At 38.6% G+C, this 13792-nt stretch overlaps 1 protein-coding gene across 18 annotated transcripts in view; it reads left to right on the top strand.

Annotated features, from left to right (window-relative positions):
- The window catches only part of PCM1 (pericentriolar material 1), an 81894-nt gene that overhangs the window by 38002 nt on the left and 30100 nt on the right, over positions 1-13792 (top strand). For all 18 annotated transcript variants that reach the window (XM_042983032.1, XM_042983027.1, XM_042983024.1 and 15 more), the window contains 6 exons: positions 17-220; positions 1563-1782; positions 1888-2033; positions 2551-2741; positions 4782-4953; positions 7672-8030. In XM_042983032.1, the coding sequence (XP_042838966.1) occupies positions 17-220; positions 1563-1782; positions 1888-2033; positions 2551-2741; positions 4782-4953; positions 7672-8030 (1292 nt within the window). The remainder of the gene's footprint in view (positions 1-16; positions 221-1562; positions 1783-1887; positions 2034-2550; positions 2742-4781; positions 4954-7671; positions 8031-13792) is intronic.

Here is a 13792-nt window from a genome sequence, read left to right as displayed (position 1 = left end):
GTCTCTTAATCTCTAGAACAATGGCAACTTGGGGAGGTTCTACTCAGTGTGCACTAGATGAAGAAGGAGATGAAGATGGTTACCTTTCTGAAGGAATTGTTCGGACAGATGAAGAGGAGGAAGAAGAAGAGCAAGATGCCAGTTCCAATGATAACTTTTCAATGTATCCTCCTAACAGTGTAAATCAAAACTCTTATAATGTAAAAGAAACTAAGAATAGGTTAGTTTCACTGTTTTAACTTTTGGCTTAATTCCTGATGTTTCACATCTTTGTGACACTAAGTGCTTCTATGATTCTCTGAACCAGCGTGGTGTTCTTACAATTCATTTCATTTCTGACACTAACTACTTAGAATTAGGGCAGATGCCACAAGTCAAGGGCTCAGTCCCACAAGATTGCCCTCATTTCAGATGCCAGTTGTAATCCCAAGTCTCCACGTGCTCATACTTCTGTCTGACTTTGCTAAAAATTTGGGGGTTCCCACAAGCCCTATTTAGGTTTCATAATTTGCTGGAACAACTCATGAACTCAGAAAAGCACATTTACTTGCCTGTTATAAACGGTGCAAGTCAGGAAAAGCCAAATGAAAGAGGGCAAGGAATGGGTGGGGCATGGGGTCAGAGCTTCCATGTCCTCTGGGTGCGCCACCTTCCCAGCACTTCAATATGTTCACCAGCCCAGAAGCTCTTCTAAGCAGCTATTAAGGGTTTTTTGTGGCAGTTTCGTCACATAGGCACAATCAATTAACTCATTGGCCATTGCTGATTAAACTCAATCTTTAGCCCCTCCTGTCTCTCGAAGTTGAAGATGGGGCTGAAAGTTCCAACCCTGTAAACACCTAGTTGATTTTTTAGTGACTTGCCCTTATCATGAAACTATCTAGTGCCTGCCAAGAGTCATTAGCTATGGTTGAATGAGTAGCAAAGACCTTCTACCTCTCAGGAGATGCCTAGGGTTTGGGAGCTCTATGCCGGGCACCTGGGATAAAGACCAAATACATTTTTTATTGTACCGTGAGAATTTTGCCAAGGTAGATCCCAACTAGACTGGATCAAGATTCATAAGCTTTGATCTTTGCTCCTGTTTGGGGGAATTAAGCAAAACTAAAAATCATCGATGGTGACAAAGTCCTGTCAACAAAATATCCATTACATTGTTATTTCTAACAGTAAAATATGTTTCGTGAATAAAAGATGGTTAAGTAGTTCCACTTGATGGAATGTCATGTGGCTAAGTTTAAAGCATGAAGAGTGGAAACATGCTTGTAATAAAATGTTCATTTTGCAGAGTACAGGATTCTGTGGACACTTCTGTGTAAAACCTAAGTAAAAAAAGAGTGGAAAAAACTTACAAATGATAATTGCACAAGGCTAGAAATCTGGCATTCCCTTTCTCCCTCCCTCAACCTCCCCCTCATTTTCTATACTTTTTGAGTCCTTTGAACTTAAACTTGGATCTTAAGAAAATACTGCTCTGTGAACCACAGTATCAGGAGTTTTTTGCCAGATTTTAAAAACCAAGTAATTACATACGATGACCTAATGCTTTAAATCTGTGTTAGGTGGAAGAACAGTCGCCCTTTTCCAGCAGATGGAAATTATCGTCCTTTAGCCAAGACAAGACAGCAGAATATCAGCATGCAGCGCCAAGAAAACCTTCGTTGGGTGTCGGAACTCTCTTATGTGGAGGAGAAAGAACAATGGCAAGAACAAATCAATCAGCTAAAGAAACAACTGGATTTCAGTGTCAATATTTGTCAGACTTTGATGCAAGACCAGCAGGTAAAGTTTTACTACAAAAGTAAATTTTTTATACCTTGCTTCTAAACCGTTGCCCATTTTTTCTCAAGTCATCAGTAACTGTTAGGACATTTTTTCTTTCCACAGACGTTATCTTGTCTGCTACAAACTCTTCTCACGGGTCCCTACAGTGTCATGCCCAGCAATGTTGCGTCTCCTCAAGTACATCTTATAATGCACCAGTTGAACCAGTGCTATACTCAGCTGACGTGGCAACAGAATAACGTGCAAAGGTAATCTGTGATTAGAAGCAGTAGATCTGTATGGAAAATGCTAAAACTGAGCAGGGGTTTTCTAGTTATCTTCTGGGAGAAAAGGGCAGGAGCAAAACTGGATACTCATACATTTTCAGTTCCTGAGGATTTTATAAACAGTGACTTGCCCAATGTTCCCTTTTAATACCATAGACTTTTGGTTTTAAAAATTTGTAGGATTCAACTTTATGCTTCTATTAGGTGAGTTATATGCTATGTAAATTATACCTCTGTGAAGCTTCCAGCATCAAAAATCTGTCAATTTCTTAGAGTTCTGCTTACTGTCTGATCGAAGTGACAAGTGCACTTCTTGTTCCAAAGGCCAAGTTACTGAAGTAAGCCTGCAGGACAAGCAGATGTTTGCTGTCATTCTCAAAACAGGCCATTTCTGCTGCATGTTTTGAATCACTTTATACATGTATTTTCTTTAAACCTACTTTAAACAGAAGATAATATAACTGACTTAGAAGTTAACTGGCTTCTTAAATATTTACAGGTTGAAACAAATGCTAAATGAACTTATGCGCCAACAAACTCAGCACCCAGAAAAACCCGGAAGCCAGGAAAGAAGCAGTGGTGCATCTCACACCTCTTCTCCCAGTTTATTTTGTCCTTTCAGCTTTCCCTCACAGCCTGTAAATCTGTTTAACCTACCTGGGTTTACTAATTTTTCATCGTTTGCACCGGGTAAGTGACTGAAAACTTGAAAATAAATGCAAAGTGCTCGGGAATACTGTTTGTCTCTTGCATGGATTTTTATCTGTCCCTTCTGATGTTGCAAAGAAAGTTACAGACTCGTCTGTGTTGATTCTTTATGGTGAAAAACTTAAAATGGTTGCTAATGAAATTAAGTAAACTGCATATGAAGATTGCTTAGTCTTACACCTTTGAATTATTCAGCAACCATTTATCAAGGAGAAAGGGAATGATCCTCTCCCATGACTGCAACACACCAGGCACCGCGTAGAGCATGAGGGGAGTAAAGATGACTAAAGCAGCGTTCTTCTAGAGGAGCTGCATGTCTTGGTAGGGAGATTCACTCCTAGACAGACGCTTAGCTTAGGCTTAGATTTAATTTATTTAGTTTAGGCTTTTATTCAGGCCTTTTTTCTTCACCCGTTACGTTTCAGATGCCAAATAAGTGACTGGGATGCAGAAGGGTAGAACTAATGTTTAAAGAAATTTAGAGTCTAGTGAGGAAGCTCTCAGGGTGCCAGGTGCTCAGCACAATGCCGTGGGTGCTGTAGCAGTGATGCAAGTGAGGTGAGGGGTCTGCTCTTTGTTGGGGCAAAAAATTGTCAGCAGGTTTCTTTTTTTTTTTTTTTCTTCCAGAAAGCATGTTATTTAAAGAATGAACACAATTTATTTCCAGGGAGATGAGAGAGGAAAGGGCTTTCTAATCAGTGTGACACTTAAGAGTTACGAAGCAATGAAACAGTAGATCATGTGGGGAATTTAGAAGTGATTAAGTTTGGCTAGTGTTTAGGGCCATCACGGGGGAAGAGTAATTGATGTGGCTGGAGAGCAGCAAAGGCCTTCTGTACTGTGGAAAGAAGCTTAGACTTTCCATGGCCAACCCGAAGGGCCATTGAAGGATTTTGAGCAGGGGGTTAGCATGAGATTTCTATTTTAGGAATATTCTACTAGTGATAGTGTTGCAGAGTTTTGAGAGAGGAGCTAAGAATATTGCTGGTGAATAGAAAATTGAATGCTGCTGCAGTAATATTAGAGAAGGAATGATGGCTTGGTCCAAGGCATTGGCAGGAGGGGTACAGGACTAGGAGCAATTCAGAAGAATTCTAGAGGTAGAATACATTAGGTGATCAGTTAGATGTAGTGTGTCATGAAGGAAATGGAGTTGAAGGTGTTTGCCAGGGAATATAGGACGAGAAAAGGGTTTGGAGAGCTGGACGGCTCTTGTGAATATAAATAAATAAAAAGAACAGTGCATTTTCTTAGCAAGATTATAAAAGCAGTGGCATTAACAAATTTAACAAGCACTTTAGTTCTTGGGTATAAATATTGGCAACAAACGTGTTTTTGAGTGGATTTTTAAGTAACATAATATAAATAATTGCACATGTAATTCCTTTGCAGAAATATACTTCATACCAGTGTCAACTCTGGGCGAAGGCCATTCATTCTTCACAAAGTAATTTTGTGAAGACTTTTCTCACCCCTTTCTCTCCCCGAGTTGTTAGTAGCCCCCTCAAATACATCTGGTATGGCACTGTATGGTAAAGGGTTAGTTTTGGTCTGTTTTCCCAGTTAAATTAGAGTGGAAAGAATAAAAGCTTTGGAGTTGTGCAGACCTGAGATCTGAACTGCTCTTGCATTTACTAGCTGTTTAATCTCTGAGCCGATTTTCTCCCTGGTAAAATTAATACGATACCCGTGTCATGGCGTTGTTTTGAGCATTAAACAAAGTGACGGGTAAATGCCTACAGTAGAGTCCAGTATCTGGTCATTTGATAAAGGTCAGGTACTGTTACATCTAACTTTTAACTCTGAAGGGTGAGGATCATTATCCATTTTTGTATCACCAATGTGGAAAACCTAGTGGACTGAGCTATGTAAACAGTGATTGAACAAGTGAATGTTAATGTATTTAATAGTTTTTTGTTTTGGTGGATTTGAGTGGCACATTTAATTAAAACTGTCTTTTAATTTTATATTTAGGTCTTCAGGCACTTTGTTGTTGTCTTATCCATTGCTTTTATTTATTAGGTATGAATTTCAGCCCTTTATTTCCTTCTAATTTTGGAGACTTTTCTCAGAATATTTCGACACCCACTGAACAACAGCAACCATTAGCCCAGAATTCTTCAGGGAAAACAGAATATATGGCTTTTCCAAAACCTTTTGAAAGCAATTCTTCTATTGGAGCAGAAAAACAAAGGTACTTAATTGTGAACATAATCCATTATATTCTTAAATGTCACTTTTGTGATTATATCTAATTATATATAATTTGAAAACATAATTAGGCAGGCTGCTTCTGTTGTTCGGCTTGATAGCGTTGGGAATGTGAAACTGATAATCTGATCAGGTACCTCTCGGGCATACACCTACTGCTAACCCTGGTATCACAGTTTTGATCAGAGTATCTCGTGAAATTCATTTTGGAAGGAGAAGATGTGACCCATACAGTGTCTTTCGCCCAGGTTTGCTATCTGTCTTTAAGTTCACTTTAGGGCTAGAAACTAATATTAACTTCTAGACGATAGTTGTAAAGTGATGGCTCCTTGATTCATAGCTCCTGATTAAAATAAATTCTTAAGGCCTATCTAAATGTGATGTGGAGTGTACTATTAGATCAGTGAAATATGGTATCAGTCAGAGTCAGGATATCTTTTTGTGTTTCTCAGTGTTATACATATATTTTTTTCTCACTGTTAATATTTTTTAATAGAATAGTCTTCCCAAATAAAACTTTTGACTCAAATAGTATAAAAGACTACTTGGTTTGAGTCCGGTTAATCATTTAATATTTTTATAGCTTTTTTTCATGTGTGTGTTAATCTGGAAAACAGTTTTGATAGCCAGCTGGTAAAAATAGCCTTTTTATTGTTACTCTTATTTATTTCAGAAAAAACTTTTTAGAAGGATGAAAACTTAGAGGTCAGTTCATTGTAGTATTTCTTCTGTAAGAAGTATCTCTTTGATTTTGTTTTTCCTAGCCCTTTACAAATACAGAATTCACATTACTTTTTAGTTATGGATTGGGCATGTCTTGGGCTCTTAAATAAACATTTTGACACTTTAATTATTAAATCATAGATTTTCTTACGTGATGAAACAAAAACTCTTAGAATTCAACTGTTTATTAGACTCTGGGAATCCTATGGTTGACCTTCCTGACTTTTTCGTAGCTTTGCTAACCATTTTTCCCATTAAACGCCTTATTGCTCTTTAAAATACTCCCTCGTCAGAGCCTAACAGTGTTTAGGGCATAGTTGCCATTCAGAAATGATGGTTGAATGAATTTCCATCATAAGCAATAAACACTTATTCAAAGCTTTAGTGAATAGCTTTACTATTGGAAGGTCTTTACTTCATTACTATCCATATTTTGTACATAATTGATAGTAAAAAAAGGATGGATCTGGATATCTAGTATTACTTGAGATATTTGACCTACTTCAGATTAGACCTCCCCAAAATCTCAACTATTATTAGGTAGGTTCCCTGAATTAAATGGCTGGAGATAACAAGAGGTCACATGAAACATTGTAGTCCTGAGCTGGGGTCAGAAAACTTTTCCTACTGTAAAGGGCTTGATAATAAATACTGCAGACCATATAGTGCCTGTCATAACCATTTATTTCTTCCATTTTTGCACAAAAGCAGCCAAAAACAATATGAACAAGTGACCTTGCTCCAATAACACTTTGTGGGTGCTGAAATATGAATTTCATACAATCTGTGTCACAAACTGTTTCTCTTGATATTTTTTCAACCATGTAAGAATATAAGAATCAGTTTAGCTCCCAGGCCATACAAAAACAGGCAGCAGGCTGAATTTGGCCTGTAGAATATAGGTTTGCTAACTTTTGTCTTGAGTTGAATCCTATAGTTCAGTCTCCCAAATCACATTCTTCGGAACACTGTTCGCGTCAGGTTCTATGATAAAAAGTTTTGGACATCTTGCTGACTATGTTTTCCTCTAAGACATTTATAATATCAAGCACATTGGCATGTTAAAATTTCTGAGAAATCCTGTAGGCATACATATTTTTTTTAAACTTAGATGATCAGTGAATACCTATTAATATATTAAAGGATGTCAGTGTTTAGCACACCGTTAGAACTAAACTATATGTGTGGAGGAGTAAATTACCAGTTGCATGGACAATTGTTTTCACCGAATTCCAGTTCTTTTTGAACTGCTTTAGGTGACAACAGATCTGTGTGTTCCCAAACCCTCTGTTACACACAGCTCTTTCTCAGCTGTTCCTGCATGTGTTTTGGTTTTTCCTTGTATGTCCCATCCTTTTTTTATTTTTATTTTTATTTTTATTTTTATTTTTAATTTTTATTTTTAATTTACTGATTTTGAGAGAGAGGGTACAAGTGAGCGAGGGGCAGAGAGAGAAGAGAGAATTCCATGAGGGGTGGGGAGAGAGAGAGAGAGAAAGAGAGAATCCCATGAGGGGCGAGGTGGGAGGAGGGGAGAGAGAGAGAAATAAAGGGGCGGGGCTCACTTGAAGGGACCTCCGGGACTTGTGCTCACCCAAAGCGGGACGGTCCATGTGATGTGGGACTTGAATCAGAAACCTTGAGATCATGATCTTAGCTGAAGTCAGATGCTTAACCAATTCAGCCACCCAGGCGCCCTTTTTATTTTTCTTTCCCACTCTTTTGCTTCATGAATGCTAGATCTTTTGTTTGAAACTTTTGCCAATGAAAATGGTTTAATGAGAAGGATGTAATATTAAAGTTCAAAGTAATTTAGCACATTAGCATTCATAATACTTGCGTATTTAGTTTATTTCTGTAAAAATGTTTTTATAGCCTGTTGATGTTTTTATCTACCTAAATCTAGTAAACTATATCACAGTTTTCCAGTAAACATAGGAATCTTTTGTACCTATAAAAACTTATTTTCATTGATAAGGAATCAAAAACAGCCCGAAGAGGAGGTGGAAAACAGTAGGACACCATGGTTATATGACCAGGAAGGTGAAGTAGAAAAACCATTTATCAAGACTGGATTTCCAGTGCCTGTAGAGAAAACTACAAATAGTAATCGCAAAAATCAGTTAGATACCAGCCGGAGAAGACGCCAGTTTGATGAAGAGTCTTTAGAAAGCTTTAGCAGTATGCCTGATCCAGTAGATCCAACAACAGTAACTAAAACATTCAAGGCAAGAAAAGCATCTGCACAGGCCAGCCTGGCGTCTAAAGATAAAACTCCCAAGTCAAAGAATAAGAAAAGGCATTCTACCCAGCTGAAAAGCAGAGTTAAAAATATTGGTAAGTATTAAAATTTGTTGAATATCGATCCGTGTAAATGTTGATAACTTTATTCTGGCATGTTGACATACTTAATTTCATTAGAGCTAAATGGATAAACTATTCTAGACCTACTTGAGTAAAGTAATTTTTAGTCACTTTTACAAATTTTTTAAATAAAATTTATCAAATAGTGTTGAATGTTGTAGCTATTTTAAGACATGGTATTCTTTTTTTGTGCTTCCTAAAGCTTCTTATATTTCCTGTGTATATGGTTACTATGAGCTTTGAAGATATTGTCCGTATCTTGAAGGTTATTAAAATTGCTGACGTGCCCTACTAAAAGTTGCCGAAATGCCCAAGTTTTAATGTTTCTCTTTTTTAATAATACATCTTGTCCTACATCCAGCACTTTTTGGTTACATCCTTGATTGATTCATTTAAAGAACTTTGGGCCTGTAACTACATTGCAGTCTTTGAATATCATAGATGAAACCACTTTTAAAACAAGTTTGCTGTTAGTCCTTTAGGAAATTACCCTTAGTTAATAAGGTAAAACATTTACCTAGGTTTATTGAATCTTGGCCATTGAGTATCTAATTAAAGTTCTTTTTATAGTGTTAACTGTGTGCCTCTTTAAAAAAATAGATATTCTATGATTTTTTAAGAATTTTACTCAAGTCTAGCTCTAGAATCTGGAATATTAAAGGATGCTCCTTCCAAGTTTTCAGGGGATGCTTTTTGGCTGTGGCTCTGAGATGTTCTTCTGGGTTCGGGAGATAGTATTTGGTGCTTAAGAACAATGTATTGAAGGCATATAATCAGAAAAGTTTGAAAAATCACTGTGCACAGCTAACTCTTGGAAACTCACAATACATGCAAAGATATGGAGGTCCTAGGAAACCCTGTAGTAAAAATCCACTTGTAGATATTCACAGCATTCTTCTTAGCCTCTTATGGTTAATGAAACACTTGAGAACTCTGATGAAAACTATGTATGTAAGAAAGAATAGGTGCTCCTTTATTTCGTTTCAGTTCATCATCTGTCCCTCATGTCCTTGCCTCCTACCGCTACTCCCATCTGAAGAGTCTGATTTGATGGCGAAGCAAGCAAATTTGAACAGGGATGATATTTTTCTCAGCACACACGTTACCATCCTTGAAAAGTTATATAGGTTTGGGCGGAGCTGATTTTATGTAGCAAATTAATCACTGATTCAAATGAATGAAATCCAACTACTCTGCTTTCTCCAAGATGACTCTTGGTGCCACTGGAGGGTGTTTAAGTAGATAGATAATGAACTGTGGCCGTTTTTAGGGAGTGGTCCCTTGGGTGACCCAGTGAACGTCACCTTGCTCCCACAAAAATGCTTTTTGTCATGCAAACAAATGAAGAAACATGAACATTTATTTTTCTAGCGTTTTCTCATTCAGCCGTTAATATGAGTGTGCTAAGGCAATGCTTCTTAAACTTTACTGTTTCTCCCTTGGGAATCTTGTTTAAAGGCAGATAGATTCTGTCTGGGTGGGGACCCAAAGATCTGTATTTCTAACAAGTTCCCATTTGTTGTCGATCTTGGTTTGTGGACTTCACTTTGAGTAGCAGGTTCTTAGGAGACTCTTCAGCCAATTAATGGCCATGTCTACCTAAGCCTAGAAATAGCTGGTATATTTCTATTTTTGAAACCCCTTTATTCTAAGGAATGATGGTTTTGTATATGCAATTCAGCTTTTTTGCTTCAAGACAAAGATTGACATTCTGATCTATGTGGTCTCTTCTAAGTATAAAAATACTTGCCAGAAACATACATACACGTTTGTTTGACAAGCATTCAAAACCATCTGTCAGTGAGAGCCCTACTTTAAGGCACACACACAAAAATAAAAGACTTGAGAGCAGAATCTAATACATGTAGAGTCAAACTAATAGGGAGCAAAATCAAATTAGTCAGCTAAACCCTTGCTATTCAAAGTGTGAACCAGGGACAGGCAGCATCAACATCATCTTGGAGCTTATAAAAATGCGCTCTTGGGTCCAACCTTGTACCACCCGAATGAGTATACATTGTTTTTCAGTGTGCATGTTAGCAAGATTCCAGATGTTTTATTTTGTTTTTCTAATTTTTTTAATGTTTATTTATTTTTGAGAGAGAGAGAGAGAGCGAGTGAACAGGGAGGGGTATGGAGAGAGGGAGACACAGAATCCAAAGCAGACTCCAGGCTCTGAGCTGTCATCACAGAGCCCAGTGTGGGGCCTGAACCCATGAACCATGAGATCATGACCTGAGCCGAAGTCGGATGCTTAACCGACTGATTAAGGCACCCCAAGATTCCAGATGTTTTAATGTGAATATATGTCCATTAAAGTCTGAGAAGCACTGAGCTAGACCAGTGCTCTTTTATGGGGTAGGAATGGCCATGATTTCTTAGAAAAAAGAATATTTACTTGTCTTAAATGTAGGTAGATGAAGAGAAATATTGGAAGGCATTCCAAACTAGTAACAATGAAAAAAAAAAAAGTTTAGAGTCAGGATGAGGCAGGCAAAGATGAGAGGAACTGGGGAAGGAAATAGGGTATGACAAATAAATCAGCGTGGTGGGACTTAAGCTGCTGGCTTGAGAGAGAGCACAGCTGGTTATACTGTCCCTGATTTACTAGACTGAACTGCTCGTGTGTTTTGCACTTGTGGACAGTTTTCAGCAGTAGCATGCTAAATCTTCAGTTAGCTTTGTTTGCAATGATGGCGATGTATTTTCATCTTTAGCAGGTCTTTATATGTAAAGGTACATATTACTGCATGTGAAGTAAGGTGGTACAAATTGAGTGATAGTGACAATCTTCTTTACACTTCCATTCTAATTCAGACTTTGAGTTGAGCATCATTTCTTGCTGTGCCGGATGTTTCTTGCCTGGCCGGATGCATCAGACCTGTAATTTGGCTACTCTCTAGCAGGTCCATTCCCTCTTTTGATATTGTTAGAAAGCAGTGGGATCCTATAGTCTAGGTCTTCCCCGTTCTTGGAAAATCAGATTGAACTGTTAATGTACTATAACTGTCCCTGAGTCTTTTCATTTTTCTTCTCTTCCCTCTCCTGTTGTTTACTGATGAAGACTGAGTTGAAATGCATGTCAAGCATTGGGAAGGGCAAGGCCTGACAGATGTGGCCAGCAAAGAAACAACCCTTTTTAGAGTCACAGAGTTCATTACTTACATAGGCATAGAAATGAGAGCATCTGGGAGTCCTAGCTCCCTGTGTTCTTTGTTCTACATGCCACAAGGGGACACTGAAACAGAAGAAGCCAGATGACAGTTGCAACATGAGTGGTAGGACCCGTTACTGAGGAGCCAGTGCCGTGCTGCAGCTACACTCCACTTTATAGTCTGGCGGTGTGTCCCCAGAGCCTGAGAAGGAAAGGTCTCCTATTTCATCAGAACCCAGGAGGAGATAAAAAATACTTTCATGACAGCTTTATGAAGGGGTGGGGGGAGGCAAATAAAAAATGGCCACATAGTAGTTCCTCACAAGCCTCCCATGTTCTCATATTCTGTGCTCCAGGAGGATCATAAGGCCTTCTGTCAAGACTTAGACTCAGCTGCAGTTCAGTCCTTACCTGTGTCGCCTTTGTGGATATGTGCAAGGTCTCCAGGGTGCCATGGCTGAGCTGTGTCACTAAAGTGGAGACACAGCTGAAAGTATGGGTTTTTTCTAGCTGTGTCGCCACTCATTCTGAGTAACACAGATTGTGGGCAAGGGAAGGAGTGATGAGGTGTGTTGGGAGATCCCTTATGCTAATGAACATGTGGTGGTGGTGGTGTTCTACTAGCTGGTCTAGCCAGTGGAACTCTGGAGTCTCAGTAGTCTTCCTTAATTTTCCATTTTACCTTTTCCTTTTGTCAGTCGTATACCCTTATTGCTGGACCTGTTTATGTGAAGGTCAAAAATAACCAAGAGGGTTCTTTTTCCAGTAAGTTTCATGCGGAATGAATGAGAGTGGCTAGACTTTAGTCTGAGAGACCAACGAAGAAACTAGGAACCCAAATATGAAATGATAAAGTCCTAATTTGAATGATGGCCTTAAAAATAAAAAGGGAAGGTTAATTCCAGAATGGATGTTACAGAGAATAGATCGACAGTATTTGGGGGACTTAACTTGTTATTAGCAGGGCAGCTACTGTGATCTGGAGCATGTAAGTAGCAAGGCTTTCGGCTCTCTTGTCTCATTCTGAGAATGCTGGGGGCAAAGATCAGAGCTCTGTAGTCCCGGGGAAGACTTGGTTGGAGGATGGCCATCTGTGCACCTCCTACTATTCTTACACCCTCCTTCCTTCGAAGAATAGCAATCTTTTGCCACTTCAAGGTACTAATGGGAAAGAGTGTCCCTGAACAAGTAGGTGCCATTGTCCCTACCTTGCCTGTGGGAGAGCATTGCCTTTGCAGCTGTGGAGACTGAGTAGAAAAGCTTCCTCTTACTGTCTTGGTGGGAGACTGACAACTTGCTGGTGAGAATGTTGCTTCACTCACTGTAGGAGTGAGGCTTCCAACTGCTGTCTGCATGCCAGTGAAGCTACCCACAGTTGGGTCCAGCCTTCAGGGTAGATAGGAGTCCTGACATCCAGTGAACGTAACAGTGCATGCAAAAGGGACCAGCAGCTAGAGAGAAGCCCCAGAAGCTGAACACTAGATAGAACAGGTAAAATCCAGTAAAAACAGTTATTGAAGGAAATACACACTTGAACAAAATCCTAAAAACACTTAAGTGTATTAAACTAATAACAAATTCTATAGAACTAGAAAAAATGGTTTTCACATATAATGTTTAGATTATTCAAAAAAGAGGGTAACTGCTATTAAGTCCCAAATTATTGGCCTAGAAAATTGAGGGGACAAACCATAAAAGACTCTTAAATAGAACAAACTCTGGGTTGCTGGAGGGGTGTTGGGTGGGGGGGATGGGCTAAATGGGCAAGGGTCATTAAGGACTGCACTTGTTGGGATGAGCATTGGGTGTTAATATGTAAGTGATGCATCACTGAATTCTATTCTTGAATTTAGTAGAAATGCAGCTAACTGTTGTCCAGCTGGGAGGCAAGGGGGACGGTATCCACATACCCCTATGTATATTCTGATAAAATTCCTTAATCCCAAGGAAAAAGTAAACATCTTCTAAGCTTCCAGACTGGAAGAACAAGTTCTGTACGATAAAAAAGAACCAAACTGACATCAGACAACACAAGAAGTAGAAGAAAGTGAAATAATGCCCATACACAGACAGAAGAGTACTGCAGCTCGGGAGTCCTGTATTCAAACTGGTCATGATGCAAAGAAGATATTGGTGTGTCCTATCTGCCGAAAACAACAGGAACAACATATGAATCAGATTAGACACCTTTAATATAGGGAAAGGTGAAAAGGAGAGGTAACAGTTCAGTAAACAACAGATCAATCTCAGTTACTAATGTAAGTTGAAAAGTGAAATATTAGCAAATTTAATCTGCCATGAATCAAGACAAATATTAGACTGTTGTCAGTAGGGTTTATTACAGAAATGTAATCATGATTCATTATCAGGAAATCTGTCAACATAATTTTGATATCAACAAATTGAAGGACAGAAGTCATATAATCATAGTGGTAGATTAGATAAACTTCAAAGTCATTCCTAGTAAAAATTTTTAAGTAAAATGCACCTAAGAAGACAGATATTTAATATTTGATATAATGAAGGCTGTTAGCTAATGCCAATCACATCATTGTAAATGAAAATACTCCAAAGATAATCT

The sequence above is a fragment of the Panthera tigris genome, chromosome B1 (assembly GCF_018350195.1).
Source record: "Panthera tigris isolate Pti1 chromosome B1, P.tigris_Pti1_mat1.1, whole genome shotgun sequence".
Taxonomy (NCBI): Eukaryota; Metazoa; Chordata; class Mammalia; order Carnivora; family Felidae; genus Panthera; species Panthera tigris.
Note: the sequence above shows the minus strand (reverse complement) of the source record. Positions and strands in the feature narration are given on the sequence as shown.